At 45.1% G+C, this 13899-nt stretch overlaps 1 protein-coding gene across 6 annotated transcripts in view; it reads right to left on the bottom strand.

Annotated features, from left to right (window-relative positions):
• Positions 1-13116, bottom strand: part of ACAP2 (ArfGAP with coiled-coil, ankyrin repeat and PH domains 2) — a 95019-nt gene extending 81903 nt beyond the window's left edge. For 2 of the 6 annotated variants that reach the window (XM_083177565.1, XM_083177562.1), the window contains exon 1: positions 12550-13109. In XM_083177565.1, coding sequence (XP_083033691.1) covers positions 12550-12602 — 53 coding nt within the window. In that variant the 5' untranslated portion in view covers positions 12603-13109. Of the gene's footprint in view, positions 1-12549 lie in introns of all 6 variants that reach the window. The other 4 variants (XM_083177566.1, XM_083177561.1, XM_083177563.1 and 1 more) reach the window with 4 other exon arrangements.
• Between the last annotated feature and the right edge of the window lie 783 nt (positions 13117-13899).

The following is a 13899-nucleotide window of genomic DNA, read 5'->3' as shown; positions in this document are numbered from 1 at the left end:
TTATTCCACAGTCTTGTGGCCTTTATGTAATAGGCCTTTATCTAATGGGGCCTACACACATGCTGAAGTGTGTAGGCTTTCTAGCTATGCTCGGTCGGCTGAGCACCCAGCGCTGTCGCTCAGCACACAGCGCTAACAGCCCACACACAGGGCGAGCTGTCAGCATCAGTGTTCTCCTGTGAGAGAACAATGGCGATGCCAATATTGATGGACTGTTCATTCTTTAGTCTACCAGTGATAGCTACCTACAGGGCTGCGCACTGCTATCGATGGCCCCTACATACACACCCAGCGATGTAGCGAAGCGATCTAGTCAGATCGCTTAGAAAATGGCTAAAAATCGCTGTGTGTAGGCCCTATAAGTTAGCTCAACAAATGCAGTAAATCGCTCTATCACACACACACACACACACACACACACACCCCATCAGTGTCAGTGACTGACATCATCTGTACCTGTGGACTTACCTCGTGCTGAGTTTTTTTGGAGCCAGGCAGGGTGCCCTTCCAGACTGCATCCCTGCCCTCACACCATCCCTTGCTGGCTCCAAAAACCCTTGTACCCCTTTCACATCGCACTTTTAAAACGGTAAATTGCCGTTTTTTTCCCTTTTTAAAACGTTTAAGCCTGCACTGTGAATGCACCACAGCCGATTTACCGTTTAAAGTTTGAACCGTGTAAAAAGCAGAGTCTTACACGGTTCCTTGCCGTTTTTTGTGCAATGTGAATGTGTACAATGCTATGCATTCACAGTGCAGGCTTAAACGTTTTAAAAAGGGAAAAAAAACGGCAATTTACCGTTTTAAAAGTGCGATGTAAAAGGGGTATAAACCGGTATTTAAAACGGTAATCTGCGGCAATGTAAAGGCTCTGACCCGTTTTAATTACCATTTTAAAATACCGGTTTTTAAAACGTGTCGGCGATGTGAAAGTGGTATTAGGGGTAAGAATCCACACTAGTCATTTTTCTATGTATGTTTGTTTATTTGTTTATTAAAATTACCCTGATTTTATCTTACGGCACCTGGTATATTTGTCACATACACAAAATGCCAATCCAGTATCTTACGGTCTGAGGGAGACCTAATAAGTGACAAATCTAAGGCAGCCATGTAAGAAGGTAGCGCAGGACATTATCAATCCAAACACATTTACATAAATTTGAAGCAACTGGTGTGGCAATTGTTTATAGAGCTTTAATTATACTGCGCCTGATAGTGTATATAAATATTTGCAGAAAATAAAGGTCATTGGTCATGCAGTTTACATGAAGACAGCAAGAGGGGAAGCTCTGTATTATTAGTTATGTCCAGTAACAAGGCTTCAGTCACAAGATTATAGCCAGGAAGCACATACTCTTTGGGAGATCTAGGTCTTCCTTTTTTGCATTTAGCATTACATGGAAACAGCAAAGTGCATATCAAACTTGAGACAGTAAATTATCTGATGGGTTTTTTAACCATAATCTCCAGTTTTTGACATAAGGCTTAGAAAAGATGCAAAGTATAAGATGTAGTTTTTTTCTCCTATCCTTGTCCATTTCCTTTCCTCTGAATTTCTCCAAAATAAACATGACACAATCAGTATATTCAATGTTTCTGTGCCTGTTAATGCAAAACTGCCTTTAAAGCAGAGAAAACTACTTAACTCCTGAACTTGGAAAAGCTCCAACTGATAGCACAAGGGAACAGTGGGCCCAGAAAAGGTTTTTTGTAAGTGTCTGTAGCCAGCTTTAACATATGTTTACAATACAAGCCAGATAGCATCACACTGTAAAGGCAAAAATGAGGAAATGCATATTATGGAAAAGGACTATGGAGGTCTATTGCCATGGCAAAACATTCTAAAGGTGCCCACAGATGCACCGATCCCGGCGTGCGTTGTGGGCTTAACTAGCACACATAGCATCGTATGCCTTGTGCATACGATGTGCATGCGATGCGATGCTAGAAAAAGCTAGTACAAAAAGTATGTGCAGCACATACTTTTTGTACTGTACGATGGGGTGCCGCGGGAGCACGCACCCCATCGTATAGCATCGCACCGCCGGGATCGGTGCGTGTGTGGGCACCTTAAGAATGAAACAATTTTTTTTTTAATGTATTTATTTTTTAAAGTCTGCTGCCTCAGTTTTTATGATGGCAACTTGCATATTGTGCAGAATGTCGTGAAGAGTGATCAGATGAATTGCAAAGTCCCTCTTTGCCATGAAAAATATAGGGGCCGATACAGAGCCGTTCGTTTGGGTCCGAATTTGGCCCCGGTTTTCGATGGTGGTGGTCTACCATTGGACAAAACGCCAATCCAGTATTTTACGGTCTGAGGGAGACCTAATTCCCATAAACAACATTTCCACTCCATTTCATCCCTGTCAAAAAAGGACCAGCTGACATCATGTCAGTGATTCTCTCATTAACACATGTGAGAATGTTGACCAGTGCAAGGCTGGAGATCATTCAGTTATGGTGACTGAATTTGAATAACAGACTGGAAGCTTTAAAATGAGGGTTGTGCTTGAAAACATTGTTCTTCCTCTATTAACCATGGTTATCTGCAGGGAAACGTGTGCAGTCATCCTTTCTTTGCACAAAAAGGGCTTCACAGGCAAAGATATTGCTGCAAGTAATATTGCACCTTGATCATCCATTTATCGGATAATCAAGAATTTTAAGGCAAAAGGTTCAACAGTTGTGAAGAAGGTTTCAGGATTCCCATCTCCTAGAAGTTGATTCAGCTGTGTGATCTGGGCACCAACAGTACAGAGCATGTCCAGAAATAGCAACAGGCAGGTAAAAGTACATCTGCATGCACAGTGGAGGTGAAGACTTTTGGCAGATGGCCTGGTGCCAAGAAGGCCATCAGAGAAGCCTTCTCTCTCCAGGAAAATCAGGGACACACTGATATACTGCAAAGGGTACAGAAATTGGATTGCTGAGTACTGGGGTAAAGTAATTTTCTCTGATGAATCCACATTCAGGCTGTTGGTACGTCTGGAAAAATACCTGTCTGGAGAAGGAAAGGCAAACACTACCATCAGTCCTGTGTGTTGCCAACAGTAAAGCATCCTGACGCATTCAGGAGTGGGGTTTCGTCTCAATATATCAAAATATCAGTACAGCTATAAATAAGAATGATACTAAAACATCGGTACTTATATGTTAGTTGGGCACCCACTAAGCTATTTGCTTAGCTTTCCGCGTGCGCTCGCCACACTATATTAAATCAACTCCAAGCGGACATGGATAGTGGGGGTATGAGCGTACTAACTATAGTGGGCGCCCAACTAACATAAGTATCAAAACATCCTCCAGGAGCAGTTCCTCCCAACCATCCAAGAACAGTTTGGTGATGAATTATGCCTTTTTCCAGTATGATGGAGCAACATGCCACAAGGTAAAAGTGATAACTTAGCTGCTCAGTGGAAAAAGAAACATCAAAAATTTTGGGTCCATGGCCAGGAAACTCCCCAGACATTAATCCGATTGAGATCTTCTGGTTACACCTCCAGAGACATGTGGACAAACAAAAACCCACAAATTCTGACAAACTGAAAGCATTGTTCAGGCAAGAATGGGCAGGCATCGGTCTGTGGCCCAGAAGTTGATTGACAGCATGCAAAGGTGAATTAAAGAGGTCTTTAAAAGAAGGGTTAACACTTCAAATATTGGGCGGTATTCAATGCTCTTAATTCACAGCTTTTTTAATCGAACAGGGCTGTGTTTTTTTTGGCGAAACGGCAAATTATTTTGCCAAAAATTATATTCGCCGTATTCAATGATGACTGTTCGCAGAAAACGAACAGCGACTGCTGGCCAATTCGCCGTTTCATAGTCGCCGCTATTCGCTGTTGTATCTCTATGGTGATTTCTGCATAGTTCGCCAAAAGTGTATTCAATGCCAAAATAGAGAACTGTGGTCTCAATTCCGCCCTGCCCTTATTGTCCCGCCCTGCGCCCTGCATAATAATATGTGCCTGTCTCTGCCCGGCCGCTCCGCCCACCCTGCGCCCAGCATAATGATACACGCAACTTGAGCTGCGTGTACTGTCTCTCCCTGGCCGCTCCACCCCCCGCCCTGCATAATGATACACGCAGCTTGAGCTGCGTGTACTGTCTCCCCCCTGTCACGCTGACACGCCGCTCACCTCTTGCTACGTGAGCGGCAGTCAGCTCTTACAATCAGCATGCCTCCTCCCTCCTGCCAAGCTGACATGCCGCTCACATAGCAAGAGGTGAGTGGCGTGTCAGGGCTATTACAAGCAGCATGCCGCCTCCCCCCTGCCTGTCCACCCCACCACCTTGGCATTACCCTTGTTAGGCAGTGTGTGCCCATGGCTATCCTCTATGGACCTGGGGCACTTCAAGGATTTAATCACCCTGTAGGTAATTTTTGGGGGCATATTACTGTTTTTTTTTTGGGGGGGGGGGGTAGGGGGGTGGGGGGTCGGGTCCTGCGCTATCACAATGCCTGTTATTGGTGGGGGGGTCCTGCGCATTGTGATATTGGTGGGGTGGGGGTCCTGCGCTATCACAATGCGCAGGACCCCACCAATAACATTCATTGTGATAGCGCAGCACCACCCCACCCCACCAATATCACAATGCCTGTTATTGGTGGGGTGGGGGGGGTCCTGCGCTATCACAATGCCTGTTAGTGCAGGACCCCCCCCCCACCCCACCAATAACAGTCATTGTGATAGCGCAGGACCCCCCCGCAGGACCCCCCCAACCCACCAATATCACAATGCCTGTTTCATTGTTTTGGAGTGATTTATTGAGTGTTTAATTAAATTATTTGCTATGATTTAAAAAATTTCATTTTTATAAATGATATGCAGGCACTGGGTCGACATGCACTGGGTCGACATGGTGTTTTTCACAGTTTTTTTAGCCGACACATGTGCTGACAAGTGGTATTTCATGCCCTCCATCCACTAGGGCGTGTATGCGGTACTACCCCCACCCTCCCCTCCTCCATGTCCATTTCAACACTGCTGACATTCGTATTAAAAAAAATGTGAAAAACCCCATGTTGACCTTTTACTGTCGATCTACTTTAATATGTTGTGCTAATGATTGTGTCGACCGTAATGTCAGATTCACCTTGACCCATGTCGACCTTCCTGCATGTCAATCTAACAACTGTCAACCTACTTGGTGACCACTGATCCATACATTACATAAATGACTTTGCAAAGTGATGGTTTGAAGTTCAGGTGTCGCAAGAGATGGTTTATATAGCCTAAAATGTGCTGATGTTTGACGCTCAGGTGTCACAAGATGGTTATATAGCATAAATGTGCTGATGGTGTGACGCTCAGGTGTCACAAGATGGTTTTTATAGCATAAATGTGCTGATGGTGTGACGCTCAGGTGTCACAAGATGGTTATATAGCATAAATGTGCTGATGGTGTGACGCTCCGGTGTCACAGGATGGATTATATAGCATAAATGTGCTGATGGTGTGACGCTCCGGTGTCACAGGATGGTTATATAGTATAAATGTGCTGATGGTGTGATGCTCCGGTGTCATAGGATGGTTATATAGTATAAATGTGCTGATGGTGTGACGCTCAGGTGTCACAAGATGGTTATATAGCATAAATGTGCTGATGGTGTGACGCTCCGGTGTCACAGGAGTTATATAGTATAAATGTGCTGATGGTGTGACGCTCCGGTGTCACAGGATGGTTATATAGTATAAATGTGCTGATGGTGTGACGCTCAGGTGTCACAAGATGGTTATATAGCATAAATGTGCCGATGGTGTGACGCTCAGGTGTCACAAGATGGTTATATAGCATAAATGTGCTGACGGTGTGACGCTCAGGTGTCACAAGATGGTTATATAGCATAAATGTGCTGATGGTGTGACCCTCAGGCGTCAGAAGATGGGTTATATAGCATAAATGTGCTGATGGTGTGACGCTCAGGTGTCACAAGATGGTTATATAGCATAAATGTGCTGATGGTGTGACGCTCTCAGGTGTCACAAGGTGGATTATATACTGTAGCATAAACGTGCTGATTGTTTGTAGCTCAGGTGTCACCATTTTGACCTTTTAAATTAAAATGTGCCCTCGCAATTGAAAAATGTGCCCTTCCTGTGGTCAGCACCCTGCCCTAAAAAATTTCTAGAGTGAACACTACTGCTTTCGACATCTTTTTTAGGTGAACTGAAATTTGTACCTATTAAATAAATGTTTTTTTGGTGTCTACAAGTCTACAAAATTATTTGAAGGATCTTGATTATTTTATTTCTTTACAAGCGCCACATTAATATATTTGGTACTTGTGTAGTTTCACGGCGCCACTAGATAGGATACGATTTAGTATGCGATTTGATATCAGAAATCGCATAAGATATAGTATAAGATTTACTATCCATTTCATTACCCCACTATCCACTAGGGCGTGGAGTTGATTTTATATAGCGTGGCGAGCGCAGCAAGCCACCGAGCCCGAAGCGTGGCGAGCACAGCGAGCCCCGCGAGGGTACACGGAATGTATTTTATGGAATTGCATGCAAATGGAATGCGATATTGGTGACTTGCTTTGAAACAACATCCGTGTCCCCTCACCGGGCTTGGTGGCTCGCTGCGCTCGCCACACTATATAAAATCAGCTCTACGCCCTAGTGGATAGTCGGGTAATGAAATCGATAGTAAATCTTATACTATATCTTATGCGATATCTGATGTCAAATCGCATACTAAATCGTATCCTATCTAGTGGCGCCATGAAACTACACAAGTACCATATATTTTAATTTTTTGGTTGATTTTTTCCCCCCTCCATTTGATTGACATGTCTGCCAGGGGTTAGCATGCTCACTGCCTTTATAATTGCCATTATTTATGCTGTAGCAGATTCTAGACACACAGCACAGCTGCTGTCACTGCCAGCCTCCGCTTTCAGCCACCTTCACAGATTACAGCAATGCTGCCCCAGTGATGACATCTACTAATCACCGCACTGAAGCAGCAGTACAGGATGAAGCAGTGTTCCCATGCTGCTGCTTCAGTGCTGTGATAGTAGATGTCAGCGCTGGGGCTGCCAGAGCCGGAGGTCTGCTGCTGCTGGACCCGTCCCCATCCTCTGCGCCGGCCGCTCCCCATCCCTGCCACAGCCAGGATGTCTGACGCCGTCCCCCTGCCTTCCGCCATCCCCCTGCTGCTGAATGAGACAGATTTCATCAGTTTCGCCGTCAGCGGCACTGAGCCCCTGACGAGTTGAATAAGCTGAAAGGGAGGGCTGGCGGCAGACATGGAGGACGGCGGAAGCATGGCGCTCGCACAGCGAATCCAAAACAGGGTATTGAATACTACCCATTGACTTTTTGAAACTTAATGTAATTGGCAATAAAAGCCTATGGGAGGGAATTCAAATATCTGCTGTCCGTCCCGGCACCCGTGTGCTGAAGGTATTTAAATGTTTCTGCCGATGGGAGCGCATACATCATTTTAGCTTGCTACCCCCGGGGGTGAAGAGCTAAAAGTCAAGAAAAGTCACCCGTTTGGATGTGCAAATGGGGCTTTTCTCATTGTGCTTTAGACAGAGATCAGGCGCTATATGACATTTGAATTGGCCCTTTGAAATGCTTGTAATTTTACTTCAGAATATCATAGTAACTGACAAAAAGTTCTAAAAACACAGAAGCTGCAAACTTTCTCACAACTTTTGGCCATGGCTGTAGTGTTCATTCTAGCTGTTAGGTCCAGTGTCTAGTTCGATAGTCGACCACTACTGGTCAACAGCCAAAAAGGCTGATATGCACTAGGTCAACAGTGACAAAAGGTCAACACATGCAATAGATTGTCAATAGTTTTTCACGATTTTTTCCTTTCATAGATCATACTCTACAATGCACATGTACTATAACTGAGACCAGACCTGCCCACAGCTCCATGCTCATATTAAGGGGTGGTCCTGATGTTCTGCTGCATTAGAAACGTATATTCTAGACAGCAAAAAGATCTACAGTCATTCATCACTTGTTTTGATTCTCATAGTAAACTACAATGTGTGGGAGTACAAACATAAACAGGACAATCTAGATCAGGGGTGGCCGGATTTTTACAATCCGGGATCTGCTTTTTGTAAACTTAATTACCGGGGATCTACCGGCATCTAACCCTGTGTAAAATATACCCCTCCAAATGCAATACGTCCCTTACACATTATGCAACACGGAATGAGCCAAACTTCACATTACAGTATGCCACACATGATGAGCTAAAATTCACATTCTGACACAGGGAATGAGGGTGAAATTCACATTCTGACACAGGGAATGGCGCAAACTTCACAGTATGCAACAAGTAATGATGCAAACTACACAGTATGCAACAAGTAATGATGCAAACTACACAGTATGTGACAAGGAATGGCGCAAACTTCACAGTATGCAACAAAATTATGGCGCAAAATTATTTTATGTGGCCAGAGTAAGAGGAGGAGGAGGACCTCTGTTTACAAATGTAAGTTCATCACAGTTGCTGCCTGTGATGGAGTTGTGTGCCCTTTTAAAATGACAAACTTATCCCCCCCACTTGCAGTGCACTTAACTTACGGAGATGTTGCTGTATTTTAAAGGTAATGGTGTGTACATACGGTCGATTAGGCTTGCTATTCGATCCCAATGTGATCAGATCGCATCAGGATCGAATCGCACGGCAAGCCACCCGACATGAATGCGATTTTGACTATAGTGCAGATCTGCACCATATAGTCATTGCTGCCCTGTCTACCTGGGTTTCGATTTGTGCTGCCTTGTCTACCTGGGTTTCGATTTGTGCTGCCCCACGAGCGCGCATAGGGATAGCAAGGTAAAAAAAAACTGTGCGATCTGCATGTGATCCTGAAGCAATTTTGACTATATAGTCAAAATATCTCATCCTGGATTGTAACGTCAATACCCTCCCCCTCTTTAGAAGGGATGCGGTCATCTATTAGAATGAACTTAGGTCTACAGTCATTAGTTCGACCCCACTAGGTCGACTGGCAGGAAGGTCGACCTGACTTAAGGTAGACATGGGCCAAGGTCGACATGACTTAAGGTCGAATTTGCATAAAGGTCGACATGAGGAAGGTCGACTGGTCATAAGGTCGGCATGGGGTTTTTCACTGTTTTTTGAGCCGACATGCGGTATTTCATGCCCTACCATCCACTAGGGCAGTGGTGGGGGACCTCAGGCCCGGGGGCCGTATGCGGCCCCTGTAGCCGGTCTGAGTGGCCCTCCTACCCACCCGGCGGCTTTGCCGGGAGTCAAGTACAGGGGACTTCTTGCGAGATGTCAGTAGTTCTTGCGAGATTCCTCTTAATCAACAGCAACCGGAGACTGTCAGTCCTATTCAGCGGCAGCCGCCGGAGCGTGGGACGGCTGCAGCAGGGGAATTTGTAAGAGTAATTTTTACATATGGCCCCCGAAGGATTTTTCCACCATACAATTGGCCCTTGGCACAAAAAAGGTTCCCCAGCCCTGCACTAGGGCGTGGTGGGAGAATAAAATAGTGTGCCGAGCGCAGCGAGGCACCGTGCCCGAAGCATTGCGAGCGAAGCGAGCGATGCGAGGGTCCGATTCTCATTGCCAACTGTGTCCATGTCGACTGTGTCGACATTCGGATCAAAAAACAGTGAAAAACCCATGTCGACCTTATGACCAGTCGACCTTCCTCATGTCGACCTTTATGCAAATTCGACCTTAAGTCATGTCGACCTTGGCCCATGTCGACCTTAAGTCAGGTCGACCTTCCTGCCAGTCGACCTAGTGGGGTCGACCTAATGACTGTAGACCTAAATGCAGTCTGACGAATGATCCCAACCCCTTTAGAAGTAAATGAATAAAGCAGGTAGATGTAATTTACATTTACTGTGTGGAGGAGAATGGCTACTCATTTAGTCAGTGTAAACAAACTCAGTCACCAGACAGCTTTACCCAGAGATAGAAATCAAAAGCCGATCAAATGTACTTTCTCCCACACAAAATTTGAAGTTAGTATCCTCTCAGGAACTTGTGGATAATAGATCATAAAGAAGAAAAAAAAGGTACTTGTTTCCTAGCACGGCACCCGCGATTTTTATTGTGTCCATCGGGTCCTAAAAAATCGCGTTGATCGCATCGCATGCAACCAAATCGCATACGATGCGATTTTTACATAGGAACCAATGTAAAATGGTACCTGAGACCCAATTTTACATTGGGCCCAATGTTAAATGCCACCCCAGACCCCAAAATAGCCCTGAAATCGCATCGGTCACATCCATCGCATACGTTAAGTTAAGGTATGCGATCACCTGCGACGGGCGCCGCGCTAGGAAACAAGTACCAAAAAAAAAAAAACACAACTATATTATACAGTACATAACATTTTAAGGAATAGAAATGTAATTATGTATGTGTGTGTGTGTGTATATATATATATATATATATATATATATATATATATATATATATATATATATACACACATACATACAGGTTGAGTATCCCCTATCCGAAATGCTCGGGACCACGAGCATTCCGGATAGGGGAATATTCCGGTTTTTAGAATAAATTGTTTTAGCCATACTTACCTGTCCCCTGGTGGTGTCCGGTGGTCCCTCGGCGTCCACGCAGTCCCCGGGCGTCCACAGCAGGCCTCCGATATCTTCTCCGGGTCTCCAGCGGTCCCAGGAATGCATTGCGCGAGTGTGGAGAAGATGCCGGAGGCCTGCTGTGGACGCCCTGGGACTTGGTAAGTATAAAAAGAGGGTTAGGGAGGGTAAAAAAAAAAATTTGAATGATTCCAAAAACCACGGTTTTTGGAATAATTCGGATAATAGATATACGGATACGGGATACTCAACCTGTGTGTGTGTGTATATATATATATATATATATATATATATATATATATATATATATATATATATATATATATACATACATATACACATACACACACACACACACATACATACAAAATACATTTTGAAGTGGCTGACATGAATCTGTTGACATTTTCCTTACCATTTACTTTGACCAATTTATTAATGGTATCGTGCACAAAAGGAATGGTCCAAAGGGGTGGCTACGTCCAAAGGGGTGGCTACGTATGTTCCAAACAATAACAGAATGAGAATACAGCTAACTGGCTGTCAATTGTTTTATCAGTACGGATATGACTGTCACTGAGGTCCAAAAGAAGAATAGTTTCCAAGCACACTAATACAAAGTTCCCAAAGCACAAGGCCATTACAAAGGCACCCATTGCAAGGCTCTAGCATGAGATAGTGTACATAAAACTAAGTAAGCGTAAACAAGAAGCACAGTTTTCTGTGGCTATGATGGAAGAAAATGCACAATCCTTGAGACATCCACAAAAAGGATCTTTGTGGTAAAGTTTGAAAGAAACACCCCAGCTGCACAAACAAATACACCAAATAGTTGCACAATTACATTTAGAAGACCACGCAGTAATGTGTCAGGAAGTCTTGTGGTCTGAAAGGTCTAAAGTGGAACTTTGTGACCAGAACACTATCAAGTATATTATGCAAATCATTAGTGTATAATGCACGCGAGTGGGAGGCTAATTGTACTGAAGGCTTTAATATAGTTTTCATTTTCACCTGCATTTTGTTGTTACTATTGTCCTGGCAACGTGGAGGTGTGGCCCCGAAATGTTGACCATGGATTAAACACTGGTAATGGATCCTTCCTGGATCACCCATGCAAGTTTCCCAAGCATCCAAGGATGCTAAAACACAGTTTGGGAACCAATGCCTTGCAGGCATGTCCAAACTATGGCCCTCCTGCTATTGTGAAACTACAAGTCCCAGCATGCCTTGTCACAGTTTTACTATTAGGAATGCTAAAACTATGGCAAGGCATGCTGGGATGTGTAATTTCACAACAGCTGGAGGGCCACAGTTTGGACATGCATGCCTTAGGGCATAATATATTTTAAAATAGACATTTCAGTGAAGCCAAACTTCTATAGTTCTACAGCACGCAAGGGTTACATTTTACGGTCATATGCCTTACAAAAACATACAATATCTGGATTTTCAGCCTGCAGAGTCTTCATTATGTACCAAAGTCTTGCACTAGCTGGTATCTGGGTTTTTTTTTTTTTTACTACAGCTTTGGATCTGTTGAGTAAAAATACTTTGCAAACTCTATCTGTTTATATAAAGATGTCAAAGTAGTTATTAAAAGGTGACAGCCAACAACAACACTGACAGGTCCATTCAAAACAGTGCCTGAGACACTGAGGTGACTTGCCAACAGAGCTTGCACTCGGCCTGCCTAGTTATAGCCTAGCCCCATAGCCCCTGATCACTTGCTAGTGATTGCACTTCCTCTATTGTCAGCCTCCTGGCAAAGCCATATCACACTGCATGCATTGCCACTGGCCAGTGTACTGCAGGAGGCTAGCCAGTTGCTGGAGCACTACAAGGCGTAGAATGTCCTGCATCACCTCTGTGCGATCACACACTTCGACAAAGACACCCCAGAGTTCCCTATACGCCCTGTGACACATATACAGGAGAGTCCCCGACCTACCGAAACCGGGGCGAGTCCTTCAGACACTCCTCAAAGTCCACAGTCACCCTCATTTTCCCGGCCTGGAGCTGTGGAGGCTGCGGGAGGTGGGAGCGGGCCGCGATCACTGAGTACAGCCGGGACTGGAGGAGGGGGGAAGCAAGCAAGGTACCGGAGGCCGCTAGGTGGCGCTGTACAGAGCAAGCTTCCCTTTCCCTATATACTGACACAGCGGGTTTCCCTTCTAACCCAGTCACACACCAGCGCCGACCCCGCCTCTACCCGCCCAATCACTATGGCAACAAACTGAAGGACAATTTCGGTGGCCAATGGCCACGCGGCAAGGGCGGGGTTCCGTGCTTTAGAGGGCTTTACTAAGGACACCACCGACCAGGGAACTGGGAAGTAGGATGAGTCACTCCGGAGGGAGGGCAGGGACACGGGAGGGTGGAGGCCTGGGCTTGCTGGGAAAGGATAGGGGCGAGGTAGGGGAGATAGTGTTAACCCATCCTTGCCGTTGCCCTGGAAATGCTCCGGGCGGTCACACAGGCGCTACTAGCAAGAGGCACCCGGTCCAATAGGAGCAGTAACTGACAGTGTGCTCCGGGTACTGCGAGTGCGTGTACCCCGTACAGCTACGGTGTGTGCCCTCCCCGCATGAGTAGCAGAACAAGCGTAGTTTCCTTGTACTGTAGATACCGATGGTACTAGTCTGATGCAGGACCAGCAGGAATCCAAGGTGCCCCGTCTTCCAGTCATGCCCAGGGGCACTTTCTCTCTGACGTAGTGAGGAGAGCAGGTGCTGGCTGTGCTGACTCAGCAGATATTTGGCACACCAATCCCACATCATACAATGCTTATTACAATTGCCTGTAATAAATGTATTTTAATTTAGTACATTATAAATATTTGGTTAGCCAAGGTATCAGTGATTCTGCTTCAATACTGTCTGTGATAACATCTTAGCAGCCATGGTATTGCCCCTGCTCTGCCCCTCGCTGTCATCATGCATGGCTGGATGGGTCACTGTGGCTCGCTCATCCTCATCTACAGTATATTCTGGACTGCCATGACCATGATCATTTGATTTGCTACAAGCTGTCCTATTCATGCTCAGTGCTCACACATAGCATATAATGCACACGAGCAAACAGGGGCAGTCTCATAGCAAACAGATTAATAAGAAAAATGTGCTCAAACTAGAAAAACACAATTCATGAAAAGGATGAGATCATTTGCAGGTTCTATAGAACTAACAACTCATTTCAAAGAACAGTCACACCGTTTTTGCTGACAATGTCCCAGTTTTGTAAGGATGTTTAAGTAATCCGTACAGAACACACTGTTTTGCTGTCCCACCCACGAGTTGCA

Source organism: Crinia signifera, chromosome 3, assembly GCF_055691185.1.
Source record: "Crinia signifera chromosome 3, ASM5569118v1, whole genome shotgun sequence".
Classification (NCBI taxonomy): domain Eukaryota; kingdom Metazoa; phylum Chordata; class Amphibia; order Anura; family Myobatrachidae; genus Crinia; species Crinia signifera.
Note: the sequence above shows the minus strand (reverse complement) of the source record. Positions and strands in the feature narration are given on the sequence as shown.